At 46.9% G+C, this 19,359-nt stretch overlaps 4 protein-coding genes across 6 annotated transcripts; 3 read left to right on the forward strand and 1 right to left on the reverse strand.

Annotated features, from left to right (window-relative positions):
- Nucleotides 1–1,491: 1,491 nt before the first annotated feature.
- On the forward strand, nucleotides 1,492–2,310 carry LOC119272743 (probably inactive leucine-rich repeat receptor-like protein kinase At5g48380). Its single transcript, XM_037554151.1, has one exon. The coding sequence runs from the start codon at nucleotides 1,507–1,509 to the stop codon at nucleotides 2,308–2,310; it is 804 nt and encodes a 267-aa protein (XP_037410048.1). The 5' UTR covers nucleotides 1,492–1,506.
- A 5,742-nt stretch (nucleotides 2,311–8,052) lies between these two features.
- Nucleotides 8,053–8,858, forward strand: LOC119269909 (probably inactive leucine-rich repeat receptor-like protein kinase At5g48380). Its single transcript, XM_037551838.1, has one exon. The coding sequence runs from the start codon at nucleotides 8,167–8,169 to the stop codon at nucleotides 8,803–8,805; it is 639 nt and encodes a 212-aa protein (XP_037407735.1). The 5' UTR covers nucleotides 8,053–8,166; the 3' UTR covers nucleotides 8,806–8,858.
- Nucleotides 8,859–10,111: 1,253 nt separating this feature from the next.
- Nucleotides 10,112–15,240, forward strand: LOC119269908 (beta-hexosaminidase 3-like). Its single transcript, XM_037551837.1, has 14 exons — nucleotides 10,112–10,436; nucleotides 10,523–10,597; nucleotides 11,195–11,230; nucleotides 11,312–11,423; nucleotides 11,712–11,782; nucleotides 11,918–12,048; nucleotides 12,293–12,358; nucleotides 12,857–12,957; nucleotides 13,165–13,224; nucleotides 13,318–13,351; nucleotides 13,500–13,598; nucleotides 13,675–13,734; nucleotides 13,967–14,217; nucleotides 14,932–15,240. Exons 1-14 carry the CDS (start codon nucleotides 10,134–10,136, stop codon nucleotides 15,096–15,098), a joined length of 1,566 nt encoding a protein of 521 aa, XP_037407734.1. The 5' UTR covers nucleotides 10,112–10,133; the 3' UTR covers nucleotides 15,099–15,240.
- LOC119269906 (TPR repeat-containing protein ZIP4-like) lies at nucleotides 14,975–18,933 on the reverse strand. 3 transcript variants are annotated; one of them, XR_005133848.1, is made up of 7 exons: nucleotides 17,546–18,916; nucleotides 17,269–17,458; nucleotides 17,155–17,187; nucleotides 16,456–17,076; nucleotides 15,646–16,348; nucleotides 15,229–15,302; nucleotides 14,975–15,082 (listed from the first exon to the last, which is right to left on the reverse strand). XR_005133848.1 is itself a non-coding variant. In XM_037551835.1 (6 exons), the coding sequence occupies exons 1-6, from the start codon at nucleotides 18,832–18,834 to the stop codon at nucleotides 15,042–15,044; spliced, it is 2,877 nt and encodes a 958-aa protein (XP_037407732.1). In that variant the 5' UTR covers nucleotides 18,835–18,916; the 3' UTR covers nucleotides 14,978–15,041. The 3 variants fall into 3 exon arrangements, 2 of the variants coding, with proteins under 2 accessions (XP_037407732.1, XP_037407733.1); XM_037551835.1 differs by lacking the exon at nucleotides 15,229–15,302 and having other exon boundaries at nucleotides 14,978–15,082; XM_037551836.1 differs by lacking the exons at nucleotides 14,975–15,082; nucleotides 15,229–15,302 and having other exon boundaries at nucleotides 15,381–16,348; nucleotides 17,546–18,933.
- Nucleotides 18,934–19,359: the final 426 nt, after the last annotated feature.

Genomic DNA, 19,359 nt, shown 5'->3' on the forward strand with positions numbered 1-19,359 from the left:
GCATTTGAAATATGAGCAAATAAATTAGGAAGTCTACTAGAAGTCTAGAACATACAGAAATTCAGAAGCATTCTAATAAAAGGATAATCAAGAAAACTGATAAAAAATTCATGACCATTCACACAAATCACCATAGTCCTGAATTTCCATGATTATTCCTCAATATTTTGTAAGTTGTTTCAAATTTCATGTCTTCCTCTAAAATATTTCTACATTTTCCTTTTCTTTATCTTGTAATAAATTCATTGGAAAATATCATATGAAAACCAGCATTCGATGGAAACTGGTGAAAACCAGGCGAAAACGATGTTTTGAAGTTTCGATTTTTTTTTAAAAAATCGGATGTTAAGAAAGTGATGTTCTATTTCCTTGCAAATTTTCAAGTTCAACCACATTACAATATATGAGCTGTGAAAAAAAAAACAAAATCAACACGGAATAGTGCCAAACAGTAACGTCACTATCATTGCCGAATTTGTCTTTTTCATAGCTCGCGTCACGTAATGTGTTTTATATTGAAATTTGACATGACAATAGAACATCATCCTCTTAAATCTAATAATTCTTTTAAGAATTTTTTGAAACTTTCAAACATGTCGCAAAGTTTTCTTTCAATGTTGGTTTTCGTATAATATTCTCCCTAATTCATTTCGTAGGGATTCCAACTTTTTTTTTATGTTCTTCTACAATATCTCAACTTTTGAGAACCAGCATGTGATTGGATGATTATGAGGTTACCCCTGACCCACCGGGAATAAAACCACAGATTTGAAAACCTTGATGTCTCATTAAGACAGAAAATTTGTTTCAGCCAGAGTCAACGTTTCCGTTGACAACGAGACTCATGGGGTGACTTTTCATGATTCTGATCTTCAGTAAGGGTTGCATGAATGTGTGCGTCTACATTGTACTCCTTGTTTTAAAAAAAAAACGCTTTCCCTAATTTTTTAATATTTTCAGAAATCACCTTACACCATAATCATATGATCGAACTCCCTAAACCTGACTTTCTTAGGCAATAGAGTACTATTTTCCTTGCTACGTAACCTGCTGACCATGGCCATCTTGCCGGCTGCTGGCCGGCTGGCCGGCCGGCCGCGACCGCGTTTCGGTTGCCTTGGTGCAACGTGCCGTCTACAAGACTTCAGAAATTAACAAGAAAAATGTGATGTGCTCTATTGGAGGGATTCTTCGTTTTGAAAGCGCTGCGCCCCTTGAATAGTTGCAGGTGGTGGCTTCTGCTTTCGCAATCTGCAAGTTTTGGCCGAGCGCCGGGTGAGTTTTTCCGAAGCCGAAACACCTCATCTCGTCCATGAAATCAGCGAAGAAAATAAACATGTCATGTTGCCTTTTTGAAGCCTGCTTTGTAGTGTTTTCATGTCTTTTTTGTTTTTTGATTGAATCGGAGTTCTTAAGCGTTCTTGCACATGTCTTTATCAGGTGAAGCTGGACTTGACAAGACAGAAGTTTTGGCCAAGCAGCTGTTTGTTTCATTCCCCGTTTGTGATGACTGATGGTACCAAGTTCATCTTGTTTCTCCTCTTGAGCAGCTCATCATTGTGTTTTGGCTCTGATCTTGATATCCAGTGCCTGAGGTCTTTAAAACAATCAGTGATTGATTCCAATGGTGTACTCAATTCCTCTTGGGATTTTGACAACTTGGACCGACCTAGCTCCGTTGGGTCCATATGCCGATTTACTGGTGTGGACTGCTGGCATCCCGATGAGAACAGGGTTCTCTCTCTGCGACTCGGCAATCTAGGACTTGAAGGCCCATTTCCTAAAGGTCTTCAAGATTGCACAAGCATGAGCGGCCTGGACCTATCGGATAGCAAATTTTCAGGACCGATTCCCTATGACATCGCACAACAGATGCCATATCTGACATATCTGGATCTCTCAAACAATAGCTTTACAGGTGAAATCCCTCAAAGTATCACAAATTTGGCATACCTGAATGTATTGAAACTTCAACATAACCAACTCAGCGGTCAAATTCCAGAGCGGTTCAACATGCTCAGTCGGTTAACCACGTTCAGTGTTGTAGATAACTTCTTGTCGGGGCCTATTCCTACTTTTGCACATGTCTTCTCGTCTTTATACTTTACTGGTAACCGGGGCCTCTGCGGTGCACCATTGGACGAGTGCCCCCGGAGTCGAAAATGGAGGCTGATACCAATCAGGCTGCGTAGGATCAACGAAGAGTCCAGTATCGGAGCGGCTGTCGGGTTCGTCCTAGGGTTCGTGGTGGCCTTCTACTTCCACTTGTTCTGCTCCAAGAGGCTCCTTCCTTGTGTCTTTCGCGCATGATCCACTTGTTCTGAAACTTTTGTCTGTCATCAACTACCAGGGGCCAAATGAGCACTTTGAACCACAAGTTTAGGTTGGTTTCTGTTTCTGCATGAACTTACTAGTAGCTTTGTCACCTCATGATATGTAACTTAGCAAGTGTGTGTGCTTTGCTTGTAATGCGCATTTCAACTCTTCTAGAATGATTATTTCAACCTTGGGCATAACCAACTTATAGAACGATTTACTAGCCGTTTCTGCCATTCAATAAGCTACATCGGTTACATTCAATATTGCAGGCAACGTGTTAGCATGGACTATTCCTGTTTTGCTACAGAAGTTTCGCCTATGAACTTTGTTGGTAACCGGGGGCTTTGTTGCGGTACACCATTGCGTAAATGCCACACGATCAACGATCGTTACAGTACTGGATCCTGCATTCCTTCGTCTGCTCCAAGAGGCTCTGTGCCTTTGTTGTTGCATATGATTCGCTTGTGTGTTTTTTTCTTTCGAAAAGATGATTCACTTGTCCTGAACAGTAACCTCAGTTCATTTCAATTCCGGAACATATTGAAGTAACAAATATGTATACCTAGCCAGTCGCAAGTGCCAGCGCTTTGGTTTGCCTGTAGTGTATATTTCAATTCTGAAAAGATGCATACCGATCATCTTTCTACTGAGAACCCTGCATATGCACGAGAAATCTGGACCATGGGTATTCTTGTTGGTATACAGCTACTCTAGCAAGTACTAGCAGGCTATAATTTATGTTTTAGTAACTGTAGACTTCCTCCTCTACCAAACTCTATAAAGGTTTTCGTCATTTAGTTCAGTCCAATTAGAGCAACTTCAATGAGGCGACCCATTTCATTCGCCGCCGTCTATTTGGGTCGGCGCGGACAGAAAAGTCAGCCCAACGCACCGACCCAGACGGACGTGCGTCCGCTTTCGTCCGCCTGCCGACCAATTCGTCCCATTTTTGAGCCGGATTTGCGTCGGCGCAGATACAAGACGGACGTGTGCGCTCACCCTTTCTCCTCTCCGGGCCCGCTGGTCGGCGGCATATTGGCCTCTTCCCATCCAACAACACACCATCGCCCGCCTGCTTCGTCGCCGACACCGCCGGCCATTTTTTCGATAGAAAAAGGATGCATAGATAGTTCTAGCATGGACAGATAAAAGAAAAGATCAACTACTCGTCGTTTTCCAACTCCGACTCGGTAATGTCCTCCTCCGAAGTCTGAATATAGGCGTCAGCATACCGCTCGTCCTCGGAGTCTCAGGACGACGCTTCTCCTAGCTTCATGTTCAATTGAGCGGCCTGCTTCTGCGCACGCTTGTCCTCCCGATAGGCGGCTCGCTCAGTCCTCCTCGCCTCCCTCTCCATCCTCCTTTGCTTGTAGAACTGGCGCTCGTCGACGATGTCCAGCGGGAAGCGTTCGCACCACACCGCCATGGCTTCCACGTCCATCTCGGCGATGGCGAGGCGACGCTGCTGCCTCCGGTGGTCACGACGATCCTCATAGGTGAAAAGCCGCGGGAGAGGAGCGAGATCCTGCGCCCGCTGGCTCATCGACCCGTCGGGAAAATTCATCTTCCGACGAGGCCGCAGGAGGCGCCATGCCGTCGCGTCGTGCGCGCGGGCCGCCTCCTCTGCGGTGTCGAAGGTGACGAGAATGAGGCGTTTCTTACTAAATCAGATCTCGGAGGAGAAGGCGCCAAGGCGGCGCTGGCGGACTCCGCGCAAATCCGAAGCGCCCAGGCGGCACATCGACATGGTGGCGCAGAGGCGGCGAGGCTAGTGAGGGGGGGGCGAGACGAGTGGGCGGCGGACAAAGTGTGGAGGGAGCGCCTTCTTAATAACAAGCGGCGGCCGCGGCGCGCCAAAACCAGCGCGCGAACCTTTCCCGCACGCCGGAGCGCCAAAACCAGCCCGCGCTAGACCGATTTTTCCCGCACGCGCGAACCTTTCCCGCGCGCTGGAGCGCCAAAACCAGGACGACGACATGGCCGCTGGCATGATCTATGCGTGCGCGGTCATGAAATGGGTCGGCGCGTTGGGCACACTGCCGACCCAAATTTAAAAGAGGGAAGACACCAGACGGGCGCCGACCCGAACGGACAAAAAACAGACAAAAACGTCGTCCGGGGTCGGCCTGTTGGAGTTGCTCTTGACATTCCTTCCAGAGATATACTCTCCGGTTTGGCATGGCTTTTGTTCAATGCACCTTCAGGTTCTGCATGCAAGGTCACATCCAATATATTTTTAGCAATCCCAATTTCCATCAGTGTACAACCCTGAATTTTGCTCTCAGTCAAACTATTCACTCAACTCCACTCTCAAATCACATTACAATCTGAAATTCAAATTCAGTCACACTATTCACTGTATTGTACTCTTGGTTCACATCAGTTACATCTCAAGATGGCATTTGCCTTCTTTGCTGCCGTGGCTTCTCTCCTGGTTCCAACTGAAACTAGTAGAGTAATAACTAGTGCAAGGCAAGATAAGTAGCCGGGAACATCCAGTGACAGTACCGAGCAATGCAAGTCAATCAACTGAGCAGACGGCGGCGTTGGCTTTGCCTCGACACCTCGGCGGCGTCGTTAACGCTTGCTCCAAGCCGTCGCGGGGCAGCGGCCGTCCGTCGACTCCACGGCTAGGCGCGTCGCGGCCTGACGGAGACAGCCGCGTGGGCTTCATGGCCTCAACAGCTCGGCCGCATCGACGAATCTTGCTCCTCGGATCCGGGGCGCGGCTAGGCGTATCGCGCCCTGACGGCGGAGCAGCGGCTGCTCTTCCCCGGCGGCGGAGTGAGCCCTACAGCGAGGCGAGAGCGAGCGGCCGAATAGCTTTTTTCCTGAGGGGAACCGGCCGACTAGCTTTTTTTTTAGAATTTCGGCCAACATTGGGCCGCATGGGCTGGCTTGTTTTCGTGTCCACGCGAGAGAAAAGATGGCGCTGGTTTCCGTTCGCAGCACGCGTCGTTAGTACCATACCGGAAGTCTAATTGAAGCGTGACCGGTTTATTAAATGGACTATGTTTGCTACATCGTCAACACGGGGATCATGCACGGCTGTTAGCTGTGAAAGATGCCAAAGAGCACAAATAAAAGAGGCCACTGAGCCTAACCCGTGACCCAGCACCAACAAGTGCACACGGACGAAAAGAAGGCCTCCGAGCTCATACATTAGCACTGGGCTTTTTGTTCAAATTTGTTGTCCACAGAACTGTCATACAATATACACAGAACAAACTCCATGCTAGGCTAGCCTTTGACATGCAGTCTGACCTTGGGGATAAAGCTCGCTCTCGCCGTTCTTGTCGTCGTCCTTGACAATCACACCCTTTGACCTGTAGTCTGACTTGGGGATAAAGCTCGTTCTTGTCGTCGTCCTTGACGAAACAATAGTCACACCCTCTGACCTGCAGTCTGATCTTGGGGATAAAGCTCGCTCTCCTCGTTCTTGTCGTCGTCCTTGACGAAACAGTAGTCACACCCTCTGACCTGCAGTCCGATTTTGGGGATAAAGCTCGCTCTCGTCGTTCTTGTCGCCGGCCTTGACGAAACAATAGTCACACACCAACGCTTCTCGCACGAAGCTCATTACATGTGCAATCCACCCTGCAGGTCACATAAATGTCATCAAGATCTTTCAAATTCAGGTTTATTTTTGAGACATGAGTGAAAAAGTCATGTATGTTTCTTTACATGAACAGGAGACCGAAGCCCCCTCCTCCGTGCTTTATATATATTATCATTAATGAAACCAGATACAGTATTCCACTGAAGAACCAAATAATGCCTCATATGTTTTCTGCCCAGTAAGAGAGTCCTCCCTCAACCTTGAGGACGTCTTGTAAGAGTATCCAGATTTCCTCTACCATGCTATGTTCACACTCTATATTCGTTTTTTTTGTCCAGTGAATACCTTTTAAAACATGCATGATAAATGTTCTGCTATGGCATGCACACTTCAAAATTCGATACAGAAATATGACCATATATGGCGTGTAACCAAACAAATTGGTGCAACTTGAATAATAAGGTAGTATACTTTCTGAACTGTACCAGTTTCTGTATGCACAGGAGACACATGGCCGTATTTGTGCTTCAAAATGTAGGTAGTGTTATAGGAATGATATCCATTCAAGTGATCTGAAAATCCAATAACATTTTTGGAATAAAATAAACTGCAAATGCACCCGGCAAGATCATGAGATCAAAGTTCTTGCAAGAGGGCTAATTCTTTTCTGCCAGAAAATGATGTAAACTCCCTCCACTTTCTTCAATGGAAATTTCTACCAAGACCGGAGACTCTCGACGATGCTGGGTCGCTCTTTCTGCCGTGTGCCTTCTTGCCATACTCATGAATTCATGATATGATGGCACCGCACCGCCTATCAGAGCCGTTGGATCAGGCTAGAGCGATCATGATTCAGACTGAGACTGGTTGTGCTTTTCAAACTTTTGTACGGTAGAAGATACACTCGTCTTATCGTATGTCATTGTCGGTCCACCCCGGAGTAGCACCACATCAGCCCTAGTGTTCTTTGCCAAATGTCAAGTGAAAAGGTAATTTGTACCAAGTCTTGGCTTTATCATATACTAATCCAAGTATGCATTGCCTTTACTCTCCACAAAGTTTTACCTTGCCTGTCACGTATGTCTTCATAAATGGATGATTTGGTGGCATCAGTTTCACAAGTTATACACTAGTATTTTTCTCTCGGTGGTGAGTGGGGACTGATGAAGTCTAATTCTAGGGAACAATAGACATATAAATATAATATAGTAGTATTAATTTTATAGTGGTGATGAGTTAATTTATAACCTAATTGAATAGTTTCTCGGGAAGAAGAGAGACACTGCTTTCACCCTTATTACTGGGTCTTCATAAGTAGCAGCGGCAGTCTAAGCTGACAACGACGTAAATTCAAAAAGGTGATGTTGAAGTACGCCTTCAGGCTTCAGCGCATTCACTATCTACAACGAATGCTAAAAATATACGCCTTCAGGCTTCAGCGCATTAGCTGTATTGTGCGGCGTTGCTGCTCGAGGGCGAGTGGAGGCATGTCGGGGCGGCGGCCCCGGATGTGGTGCGACGTTCGTGGTCTGCGTGCGGTTATCCTGAGCAGTGTGGGCTGTGGGTTGCTGTATCGTGCGGCGTTGCTGCTTGAGGGTGAGCGGTGGCATGTCGGGGCGGCGGCCCCGGAAGGCGGTGTCGGTTGAGTGCGCAGGGCGCAACGGAGCAGTGGATGTCGAGGCGGCGGCCTCGGGAGAGTTGCAGCTTCGAGGGCATGGACCTCGTGTCGTGTGGGCGACGTGGTTGTCATCGATATTGTTCGTGGGTGGGCTTTGCCCTGTGTGTGTTAGTCTTTGGGATGGGCTTGGCCCTTGTTGTTTCGATTTTTGCCCGGTTTTCCGTAATTAACTGGGCAATTCTCTTCTGCTTAATTAATAGATGAGGCAATCTTTGCTTCCGTTTCGAAATAAAAAAATGTCTGTCGTGGACGTGGCAGAATAGAATCAGAGTAACCATGAGTCACAAGGGAGTGTAGGTCTGCCGTCTGCAACGTTCATTTTCGTAAAGAGATCTAGGAGTAGTGATTACCGGTCTCCACACATTCCGGAGACAAGTCCACGGCGACCAGAGGCTCTTGACTCAGGGTCGGTCTCTGGGCCGTGCCGCGTCTTGTCCATGTATTTCTATCAGGGCTGGCTCTGCTTTCTTGCTGCAAAATTAGCAAAGAGCTGCGAGCTACGTATTCCTTGAGTTCACAGGAGCTAAAACTTTTTATTTCCGCCACTAGGATTTTTTAAGAGGCATATTTGCAAAGGTACTGCTGTTTTCGCGTAATCTCGTACACTACTATGATAGAGTATCCCCTTGATCGTGTGTATTTTGATGGAGCAGGTGACACCGGGAGGCTGCAGCCAGGTTCTACGATGCCTGGCTACACGAGGTTGGTGGTCTGGCTGCTGCTCCTAAGCAGCTGTTCGTCGTACTTTGGCCATGTAACCAGTGATTCCGACGTCCAATGCTTGAAGGACCTCAAACAGTCCGTTATCGATCCTAATGGCGTGCTCGAAGCCTCATGGAGCTTTTCTAACAACGGCATCGGCGGTTACATATGCCGGTTCACCAGCGTGGAATGCTGGCACCCTGATCAGAACAGGGTTCTCGGGTTGCGTCTCGGCAACCTGGGACTCGAAGGTCCATTCCCTCCAGGCCTCCAGCTTTGCAGCTTCATGACCGCTCTCGACGTGTCCGGCAACAACTTCTCAGGGCCGCTCCCGGAACACATCTTCGAGCAGATGGCGTACATAACCTATCTGGACCTCTCGAACAACAGTTTCTCAGGCGTGATCCCTGCAAGCATCGGGAACATGACATACCTGAGCACGCTCGCCCTTCAGCACAACCAGTTCGACGGCGGAATCCCGGCGCAGCTGGGCAACACTTCGCAGCTCATTTCGTTCAACGTCGCTGATAACTCTCACCTACCATAGGTTTGGTCTTATATGACTTTACTATTTGCTAGCGTCTTTTTTATGCGTGTGTGTTCGTGTTTGTTATGTGTATTCTAAGTATGCAGAGGTCAGGCGTGTGCTCATTGTGATTGTATCCTCTTGATGCTTCATTTTAAGCCAATAAAATTTACCCTTTATTTATAAAAAGTTAAAAACCGTCTTTGACGATATCCGGCCCAGCAAAACAAAACTGGGCTGCAACTGAGTGCAAGACAAGTGTGCCAACCGGCCTCTTTATTTTGTGCAAGAGCAACCTGGGACGGCCTGGCGCAACCTCGTGCACCATCACACACACTTCGACTTCAACGAGACACCTGCCGCGTTACGCACCAGCAGCTGAGTGAAACAGACCAAAACTTTCAGACGACTTCCTACCGTTTCCTTGGTTTGTTTCTCAATCCTGTTGCCGTCGGCGTCGAGTCACAGCTACCAGACCAGACTGGACCGGAGGTCGGAGGAAGGCCAACAAGCCATGACTCGCTCTGAATCTGAAAGCGCGGCACCATGACCATGAGTGACAGACAGCGTGAACGCCCAATGGCAGCAGCATGCCTGACCTACCCCAACGGCCCCTCCTTCCCTCTCTTCTCACACTGACCGCATCCGGCGTGCTCCCCCAATTTGCCAAATCCAGGCGAAAAACCCACCGAGCCTGCAGAACAGCCAAACCGAAAAATAATCAGTATAAGATCCCTTGGCATTCCCGGTTCCACATTTTAGTGAAGATGAGCATAAGCACGGCACGCCAGCAAAATATATGTAGAATCAGCATGACATGACAGCGGCAACAAATTACAGAGCACTTGAAATGAAATTTGGAAGCCTGCTTTGACAAACCTGAACCCTCCAGGCTATATATACATACGGGAGCAGGTGAGCTCTCCTCGCCCGGCCAACCGTACCAAAATTAGCCGTGCTACTTGCCAGGCCGTCCGTACCTGTTTTGGGTCACCAAATGCAAGCGCGCCGGACCTGCCCATGCCATTTCCTCCCTCCATCTAACCACTCCCCCAGCCCTCCACGCCACTCTCACCCGCTCTTCATTTACCCTCCTCGCCTCACGCTCCTCCTTCCTCTACCTCCTCCTCACTCGTTCACTCGTCTCCGTCCCAAGATAGGAGCCCAGCACAAACTCCCACGATCATTCTCTTCCAAAAGTGAGACACAAAAATGAAGATCAGTTAGAGGAGGGTTTTCCAATTCCTACTTGCCTCGCGCTTCCAGTAGTTGCCGCATTGTTCCTTCCGTTCCATACTTCCATCATCTCTTCCCCCCGCAGACTGCGGCGGGTTCTTGCATTCGCGAAGATGGCGCTAGCTCTGCGGCTCCTCCTCGTGTTCCTGGCAATTGGATCCTGCATAGCTGCCAACCATATCGACCTGTGGCCGATGCCCAAGACGGTGTCCCACGGGACGCAGAGGCTCTACGTCAGCAACAACGCCACCATGTCGATGGCGGGAAGCAAGTACTCCGACGGCAAGGCGATCCTCAAGGACGCCTTCCAGAGGATGCTCGATTTGATGAAGCTGAACCACAACGCCGACGGTGCAAACCCAAGCTCCTCCCTGCTTACCGGTGTTAACATAGTCGTTCTTTCGACACAAGATGAGGTAACCTGCTCTCATTTTATCCGATGAACTGTGAGTTTCTTCACAAATTGCAAATGCCTGACTCTGTTGCTGTTCACCCTCTGCAGCTCGGCTTTGAGGTGGACGAGTCATACAACCTGACTGTTCCTACAATAGGAGAGCCGCTGCATGCGCAGATTGAGGTTAGTGAAAGCTGATTGCTTCATCTTGTGAAAATTCCTAATATAATGCTCTGGGAAGACATCAGAACTTACTTGGTTGCTTTACTTCTAGTTACTGCAACTCCTCTGTCCTCTTTGTGATAATTGCCTGACAGAGTATCCTGCCTACAGAGAAACAAACCATACAGTTACTGTTCTATACACAAACAACAGACTTCAGATGTGGCATAGAGTTGCATGCTACTAGCAGTATTTTAAACATGCTTACTTTGCAAAACATAACCCAGTTGCTTTTTCGATGAAGATAAAACCCAGTTGCTACATATACAATTCTTTAATAGAATTTGAACAGGCAAGTTATTACATACTACGGAGTATATCACAAGGCATCAAGGTAGTTTTCTCTTTTGTGCTTCACCGCATTCCAGCATCACTTGTGACATGCATATTGCTGTAACCTGGTTACCAACAAATAATTGCTAGTATTGGTAATGCCCTGCATGTTCTTCAGCTTATGAAATGAGTGATGTGTTCAAATTTATGGAAGATGCAAGCCGACGCAAATAGCATGATACGATTCATAAAAATAATTGATGTCACCTTTGCAATATTTTGTAGGCTCAAACAGTTTTTGGAGCACTTCACGCCTTACAGGTAACTTACTGCTCCAGTATGATTTTCTGGACACTAAATCTTCTTTGAGGTGATCCAACAGTAAATTATTTATGAATGTAGACATTTAGCCAACTGTGTCACTTTGAGTTCACATCAAGGCTTATTGGACTCAACTCAGCTCCGTGGATGATTAGTGATGCGCCCAGATTTCCTTACCGAGGCCTTCTTATTGGTGAGATACAGTGTGATATTATCTAACTTTCGCCCAACAAGCAGTTATTGTATTCCAATAACTAGAATCAGAACCTTGTTTTCGTTCAAAAAAAAGAAGCAGAACCTTGAAGTTACTTCTTTTTATTGAAGGATTTTAAAAAAAATGAGCAGCCACATAAAAAAACTCAATTCTATGCCAAAATTCTCTCATAGGCTTCTATATGTTAAATCTTATTAATATGCCCATCCTGCTCATGATTATTGCACTGCTGATTATCAATACTAACTTGTGTTTGGACGCTTGCAGATACCTCAAGGCATTATCTTCCTCTCGCGATAATTAAAGGAGTGATTGATGCAATGACATACAGTAAACTGGTAGGTCTAATGACCATTCAATACTAATTGTGTGACTAATAAGTTGCACGAGACTTCAAAATATCATTGTGTTTATGTTTTCTCCACATTAGTTTTCATTATGATACCATGCACTCTTACTCTGTCGTCATGCAGAACGTTCTCCATTGGCATATCGTGGATGAGCAGTCATTTCCGATTGAAATACCTTCATACCCAAATCTGTGGAACGGTTCATACTCTTATTCCGAGAGATACACAATGTCTGATGCCATCGACATTGTACGGTGCGTTTTATTTTCACTTCCATATTCATATTAGAATTCTTGGCCTCTGAAATTTGTTTATATCACAGCAAAGAAAGCTAACAGGTGTATCTTCTTATGATCGTAATTCACATCTGCACTTATAGTGTAAACACTGCAGCATGAAGAGATGGCATAGATAATAGATTCCATGTTCTACTAACTTAGATACGCAGTTATGAAGCTATGACACTAGAAATAATGTAGCCAATCCATAACTTTGCAGGTATGCTGAAAAACGAGGTGTAAATGTCTTGGCTGAGATTGATGTTCCTGGCCATGCTCGTTCATGGTAAGACATTCCATTCTGTTCAGTTATGTATATTGAAAATAGGCAAGATTGACGACTCCCAGGCGCTTCAATTGGTTGGCATTTGATGGATCATACTGTAAATCGATAATTTGCTCATGTACATTCTAAAATCATGACTGTTTGCTAGAACACATCGGACCAACTAAAATATGTCACATTAGTGTTTAGAAAACACAGCAGGTGTGAAAATGCTGGCTTAAGTTTTCATCCCATTTCTCTGCTAGAGTTCATATGTTCCGGCTAATGGCATAATTTCCTAATGTCCCGCAAACAATTATCAATTTTGTAACTGCAAAGCTCAGGAACCAACCTTGCCTTGCATATAGTCCAGAATTCCGTTATGTCTTCTGTAGCAAAAAGGCACATTTTATGCAGTGAGGGTAGAGTCCAGATACCTTATTGGAGTTCAAATGTGCAACCTAATTTATATAGTAGCAATAAGCATGACTGAAAGTTGTAGATGTTGCACTTTTTCAGGGGTGTTGGCTACCCATCATTGTGGCCATCAGATAGCTGCAGAGAACCGCTTGATGTCAGTAACAACTTTACCTTCAAAGTTATTGATGGTATTCTTTCAGGTGATGAATCATACTAGTTTTGTTGGCAACAGTGGAGTTAGGTTCTTCATTTGTTTATTCAAAAGACCATTTATCCCGAGAGTGTGTTCCAAAAGAAACCAGTGACCAATGCACATAATACATAGTGGTTACATTACCTAGATTCAGTAGCTATTGGCAAATATTAGTCGACAGTCTAAATGGATTTTTAACTCTGTTTTCTTTCAGATTTTAGCAAGGTTTTCAAATTCAAATTTGTCCACTTAGGAGGTGATGAAGTCAATACAAGTAAGTCGAAGCATTGCTTTTACAGTTGTCATAGTATTACTGAACAGTGAACCTATAGATTAACTCCATTTTATCATTTCCTTTGAATTTCAGGCTGCTGGACTGCAACACCACACATTAAGGAATGGTATATTCTTATCAACATAAGAGAACTCAAAATCGATAACTTTGCCTGATGTGCTTCCATAACCATGTTATCAATGCAAAAGCAAATCAGTCATATATTTTTGTATCAGCCAGTTAATCTAATGATCATCCTTTTTCATGGCACACAGGTTGAATAATAACCACATGAATGTGTCGGATGCATACAGATATTTTGTGTTGAGAGCCCAAAAGATAGCAATATCACATGGATACGAAGTCATTAACTGGTATACCTATTAGTTGAAAATTTCACAGGGTCGATAGAATTCTTAACCCTTAACAGACACCATTCCATGTTTGCAGGGAAGAAACGTTTAACAACTTCGGAGATAAGTTGGACCGTAAAACCGTGGTGCATAACTGGTACTTCCTCAATCATGAAAATGGCTCTGTTGGAAACTGTAGAATAATACATGCATGCACAAAGAATCAGTAATGAATCTTCAATGTACCATAGGACTTAAATGGAATTAGACTCATTTACAAGCTTGCCATTGTTCTTGACATTTATGCTCACAGTAAAGTAAGATATAGCATCTCAGACACTTGTTGCTGGTTTCAGTAACTAACAAGCCATATGCACATAAATTAACAGGCTTGGGGGGGATGTAGCACCAAAAGTGGTTGCTGCAGGGCTGAGATGCATAGTAAGCAACCAGGATAAGTGGTACCTAGATCACTTGGATGCCACATGGGAAGGATTTTACCTGAATGAACCCCTGAAAGGAATCAACAACACAGAACAGCAACGGTTGGTTATTGGTGGTGAGGTTTGCATGTGGGGAGAGCAAATCGATGCATCGGATATTGAACAAACTATTTGGCCACGTGCTGCAGCAGCTGCAGGTAAGTAATATAAATAGTTTCAGACTCATAATCTATGCATTGAAAACTCGGAGCATGCATTGTTTTATCAAAACATTATCTTAGTTAGTTATATGATATGATCAACTACATTGCATTCCTTCATGATTAAAGGGACACCATACCATGTTGCCTGATTAGACATATTCAAATCGGTTATGTTGATGCAATATAATGGTATACTTGGAATGATAGCTTCCTTTCTGTATATGCACATGCCATGGATGTCTGAATGAAAAAATTGAGCACACTCAGAAACGTGTAACATTCCTATTCCCATATAGTGCAATTGAATATATCAGCTAAGTGTGCGATGCTCAGGTCTGTTCCATGCTTATGAAGAGAAAACCCAAGCACGGCATCTATTATCAAGGGCATAAATAGTTTAGCACATTGCTGAGCAGTTAAAGATGATTGCATTCACACTTTTCCATTGGGAGGGCTGGCATCCTAATTCCTCATGAATGCTCACAACAAAAACCGTCTTGTTATACCCTATATATCGGCATCTTACTTAAGAGCATGATTTACAGCTATAGAAGCAGAACCTATATGCAATCTTGTCGATTCTGATATTACTTTCTGTACATGTCAAATCGACTGTTAATATTATTAATCATTAGATGCATGAATGCAGTGCCTTCTCTATGACATATTTTGACTCACCAATATACTTTAAACTGTTTTGGCTTGAAGAGAGACTGTGGAGTCCACTTGAGCAGATTTCTGAAGACACCAGGTCAGCCACATCAAGACTGTCACGCTTCAGGTGTTTGCTGAATCAGAGAGGGGTAGCTGCTGCACCATTAGCTGGCGATGGTCGTACAGCACCATATGAACCTGGTCCCTGTGTAAGGCAATAGGATATTCATAGCAAAATTTGAAGTAGCATTCAAAGAGGATACACATCATTCACAAGTGTTAGTTCAGCATTATGAATCTGGAGTAGTTATATGGTTGTGTAGACTATAGAAGGTTTCAGGGAGTCCTTACCCTCTTTATGTATTTCTGCCCCTCTCCAATTTTCAACTAGAATAGTTTGAATGGTAATGCCATCTATAGTATAACTACAAAATGATAGGGGCATCAGGAGATTAGTTGAATTTGACAGAAAATGGTCATAAAGGTTGCCTGAACAAATCCAGTAGGTTCCCAAATTCAATGTTTATTACAAACACTCAGTCATCTCTCCTACACATCAGCATGCATTATATTCACGGACATGGTTACTATCGACAAAGAATCCAAATGCTTACTAGAGATGTAAATCAGACAATACTTGGCCTGTCATATGCAACCACTCAAGTACATAACTCAATGATCTATTTATCTCTTGGTTGTGAACTGCCCCGTTCAGGAGCATTTATCTATACTATACTAGGACAGGCTGAGACATGCTACCAGACATACTTGTGCTTGGTGCCCCCTCTTGCTGACTACATTCATCAGGGTTTTTCCCGAGCAAGGCATGTTCACCAGCTTCACTATGAAACAATTTCTGGAAGTACTCAAGGCATTGCTCCATGTCTGCTGTATACTGCTTCATGCTCTCAACATGCCGAGAGAGATCTAATCCCATCTTCATCCATTTTATACCAACTGAAGCTTGATTAAGCCGCCTAGCCAAATATGACTTGTTCCAAGCAGTCACTGCAAGCCACTGCCCTTCCTCACATGGATATTCACCATCTCTCAGTCCAACCAAGATCTGGTAGGCTTGTCGATATACATCATACACTGCATCACTCTTGCTACCACTTAAGTCTTGCAAGCCAGCAAGGCAGGCTAGGTTCCTGAGGGCAGCACTGATTACCCTGTAGTTTGGGGAGTGAGAAGCAAGGGCGGTCTTGATGCTAGCCTTCAGGGAAAATTCAGCAACCAGCAGGTTTGGTGGGGTGCCTTCAGAAGCAGTTTTTCCAAGTTTGAGAAGATGGGACGGCGTGCATGCTTTAGAGGAAGCGAAGTCCTTGACTAGCTGGAGCTGCTGAGGATGTGCGCTGGTGTCCATCCTGTCAAGGAGTTGGTAGGAGTAGAAGGTATGAAGAAACAGAAAGTCATTGGCCTCAGCCTGATCAGAGGCAACTGAACCCGAGGGCCAGATTGAAGGTAATAGCTGCACATTAATAGAACTGAATCAGAATAATAGTAGAGAAAACTGAACCACTTTAGAACATACACAAGGGGTAGTAAATTTTGGTATTTGTCAAACCCCATGTTTACCTTGCCAGCTCTGCTGAGCATGTCAACACCTTTTTTAACATCAGAATCCGACAAGGGAGAATTGTTTAGCTCCTCAGCTTCAAGCATGGAAGTGACACTCATGATTAACGCTTTGCAAAGTGTGGGGCGATTTCCATCACCCTCATCATTACTTGCAGCACCAAAGAACTCTGCTGCAAGCTCAAAGAACTCAGCACTAAGATCATACTTCTGCTCCTTTGCCACCTTTCTACCCATATTCCAGCTATTGCTGGCAAACCAGTTCAGTTCACGCGCCCCACCAGGTCCATTGCCAAAGAAGCCTTCCGCGCCAAGGTCAGACATCCGTAGCTTGGCACGTCTCGAGTACTTCAGGATCTCATCCTCAGTACCTTGCTCACGACGGAGGAGCTCAATAAGAGTGCGGAGGACAGTAACCTCACGCTCTGGCATAGGCTTTCCGGCAGAATAGAGACCAAGAAGGAAGGTCAATGAAGCAACTGCTACCCGGACAGCCTTGCAGGCAATAGCCTCATGAGTTGTGAGCATTAGGAATGTGGGATTGAAGTCAATGCAACCCATCATGGTTTTTATCTGCTTGATAGCCTCGTCCTCGTTGTTCTTCTGAAGATGAATTTTGATCTACACAACTCTTCTGGGTTAGCAAACAATACCAGAGTTAAATGAGACCCCTGAACAATTAACATGTATATTTATTACCTTCATAAAGGCACAATGGGCATTGTGTTCCACCTACAGATACAAATTTTGAGTCAAACGTAAGAAGCAGTAGGCAAGATTATTTAATGGAGTGATGAGGAGAGGGATCAATACCTTGTCAGCCTCATTGACAAACTCATGTGCTCGATCCAGACGTTGAAGGGCTAGATAGCAAACGGCAAGGACTCGGAGGCACTGTGCTCGCCGGGCTCTGCTTCCCTCTTCACGGGATAGATAAAGCATCGATGTCTCAAACAAGTCCGCACATGTATCGTAGTTCTTTGCATTGAAATGCTCAAACCCGCTGTCCCAAATTCCAAATGTCAGCCTCAGCAAGAAATCATATGTACATAAAAATGCTGTAAAATTACTTGTGTAAGAGAGTGCAGACCAGTTCCAGAGCAGTGTATGCATTGCTCCACGGTGACTGGTGTTAGCCGGGCCATCGAACAGGGCGACCACCCTCTCATCCGACACGAGCTCACCGATCGCTCTTGCGCGCCCAGGGCTACCGATACCACCATCAACCACCGAGGTCACCACTCTCACAGCAGCAGCTGCACCTCCTGCGCGGCAACGTGCAGCAAGCGCAACGAGCACCTTGCGTGCAGCCTCAGGCCCCGCAGAGGCAAGGTACACCTCAGCTGCCCCCACGCATACATTCTCTGGTGCGTTGGCGTTGGCCATGATTCTCTCGAGCTCCCTCTCGGCCTCCGCCAAGTTCCCGGTGCCAAGCCACGCGTGCAGGGCCATGAACCCCATGCTCGGGTGCTCGTCCGCCTGCCCCACTGAAGCCCTCGAGACCTGGACACAACGCAGGACGCCCTCGTGGTCCTTGGCTTCGAGACGCTCCAGGGCAAGGTAGCGGAGGCATCGACCCTTTTGCTGCTGGAGATTTGGGGTCTTGGGACTGGCGCTGGAGGGGCAGGGGGAGGCCAGCTTCTCGAAGAGATCTAGCGCCTCGGTGATGAGGCTGGACGCTCCAACGGCGGGGTCAGAGGGTTTGGTGGATAGCGCGGCCTCGCCGACGGACAGGTAGCCCTCGGCGAGGGATCTGGTCCCCTTGGGGGAGGCGGACGCGAGGGGCTTGGAGCGACCGAGCAGCGCGACGGCGAGGGACTGATCGCCCGCGTCGGACGCGGCGCGCGCCCGCGCGAGGTTGAGGCCGAGCAGGACGTCCCGCTCCTCCTCCGCGGCGGGGGCGGAGACGAGCGGCGTGGCCTTCTCGAAGCAGGCGGTGGCGAGGTCGACGCGGCCGAGGCCGAGCCACTCCTGGCCGGCGCGGAGGAAGAAGGAGGCGGCCTTGGCGGCGGCGAGGGGGACCTCGTCGGGGCAGCCGGCGAGGAGGAGGAGCTCCGGCGCGGCCTGCCTGATCTCCGCCTCGGCGGCGCGCGCGGAGGGGCCCCGGGCCAGCGCGGCGGAGTTGGCGCGGTCGACGACGGCGTTCCAGAGGCGGGTGGCGAGCTTCCATATCTGGAGCCTGCAGGGGTCGGTGAGGGACGAGGCGGCGGAGCCGAGGTTGGTGAGCACGCGGCGGAAGTCGGCGGCGAGCTTCTCCGGGGGGGAGGGGTCGGGGGCGTCGTACCGCTCGACGTCCGCGACGACCCGCGCGAGGTCGGTGAGGTGGGCGGCGTGCGGCGGCGGGCGGTGGTACTCCGGGGAGAGCTCGGAGATCTTCATGGCGACGCGGGCTAGGGTTCCGGCGGCCGGGATCGGGCGGATTTGGGCGGGAAGCGGCGCGGCGAGGCGTGGGGATTGGGGAACGGGGAATGGGGGGAGGGTTTGGGAACGGGAGGAGGAAGGGCACGAAATTTGAATTGTTTTTTACCGTGCCGGTCCTTCCTTCCCCCGTTTGTGATAGCTCTTCTGCTTGGATCAAAAAATGTTACTGCAAAGTTTACTCGGCTCACACCAGTCACTGCTAGACTGTTTAATAAATGGTCTGCGAAAGCTCATTATCCATGCGATGTTGATCGCTTTACAAATTGGCATGGGAACAGAGGCTCGGCCAGTAAATGTGATGAATTTATTTTACCACTTTTAGTTGATAAATGTGATGGAATGAACGTGATGAAGTGGATTAATTTCGAACCAAATTGACATTGATTACCTTTTAGGAATTCAAAATTTTCAAAATACAGACCTACAGATATCTCTTTTACTGTAGAAATCAGGCATTATCTGGGGGAAAGATGGAAATCAAGC

The sequence above is a fragment of the Triticum dicoccoides genome, chromosome 3A, assembly GCF_002162155.2.
Source record: "Triticum dicoccoides isolate Atlit2015 ecotype Zavitan chromosome 3A, WEW_v2.0, whole genome shotgun sequence".
Classification (NCBI taxonomy): Eukaryota; Viridiplantae; Streptophyta; class Magnoliopsida; order Poales; family Poaceae; genus Triticum; species Triticum dicoccoides.

Coding starts and splice junctions, on each gene's coding strand:
- LOC119272743 (XM_037554151.1), top strand. CDS start 1,507: ATGACTGATGGTACCAAGTTCATCTTGTTTCTCCTCTTGAGCAGCTCA.
- LOC119269909 (XM_037551838.1), top strand. CDS start 8,167: ATGATAGAGTATCCCCTTGATCGTGTGTATTTTGATGGAGCAGGTGAC.
- LOC119269908 (XM_037551837.1), top strand. CDS start 10,134: ATGGCGCTAGCTCTGCGGCTCCTCCTCGTGTTCCTGGCAATTGGATCC. Junction 11,231..11,311: donor GAGCACTTCACGCCTTACAG/GTAACTTACTGC, acceptor TTATGAATGTAG/ACATTTAGCCAACTGTGTCA. Junction 12,359..12,856: donor CCTGGCCATGCTCGTTCATG/GTAAGACATTCC, acceptor GCACTTTTTCAG/GGGTGTTGGCTACCCATCAT.
- LOC119269906 (XM_037551835.1), bottom strand. CDS start 18,834: ATGAAGATCTCCGAGCTCTCCCCGGAGTACCACCGCCCGCCGCCGCAC. Junction 17,188..17,268: donor TTGTCAATGAGGCTGACAAG/GTATTGATCCCT, acceptor TTGTATCTGTAG/GTGGAACACAATGCCCATTG. Junction 16,349..16,455: donor TGCTCAGCAGAGCTGGCAAG/GTAAACATGGGG, acceptor ATTAATGTGCAG/CTATTACCTTCAATCTGGCC.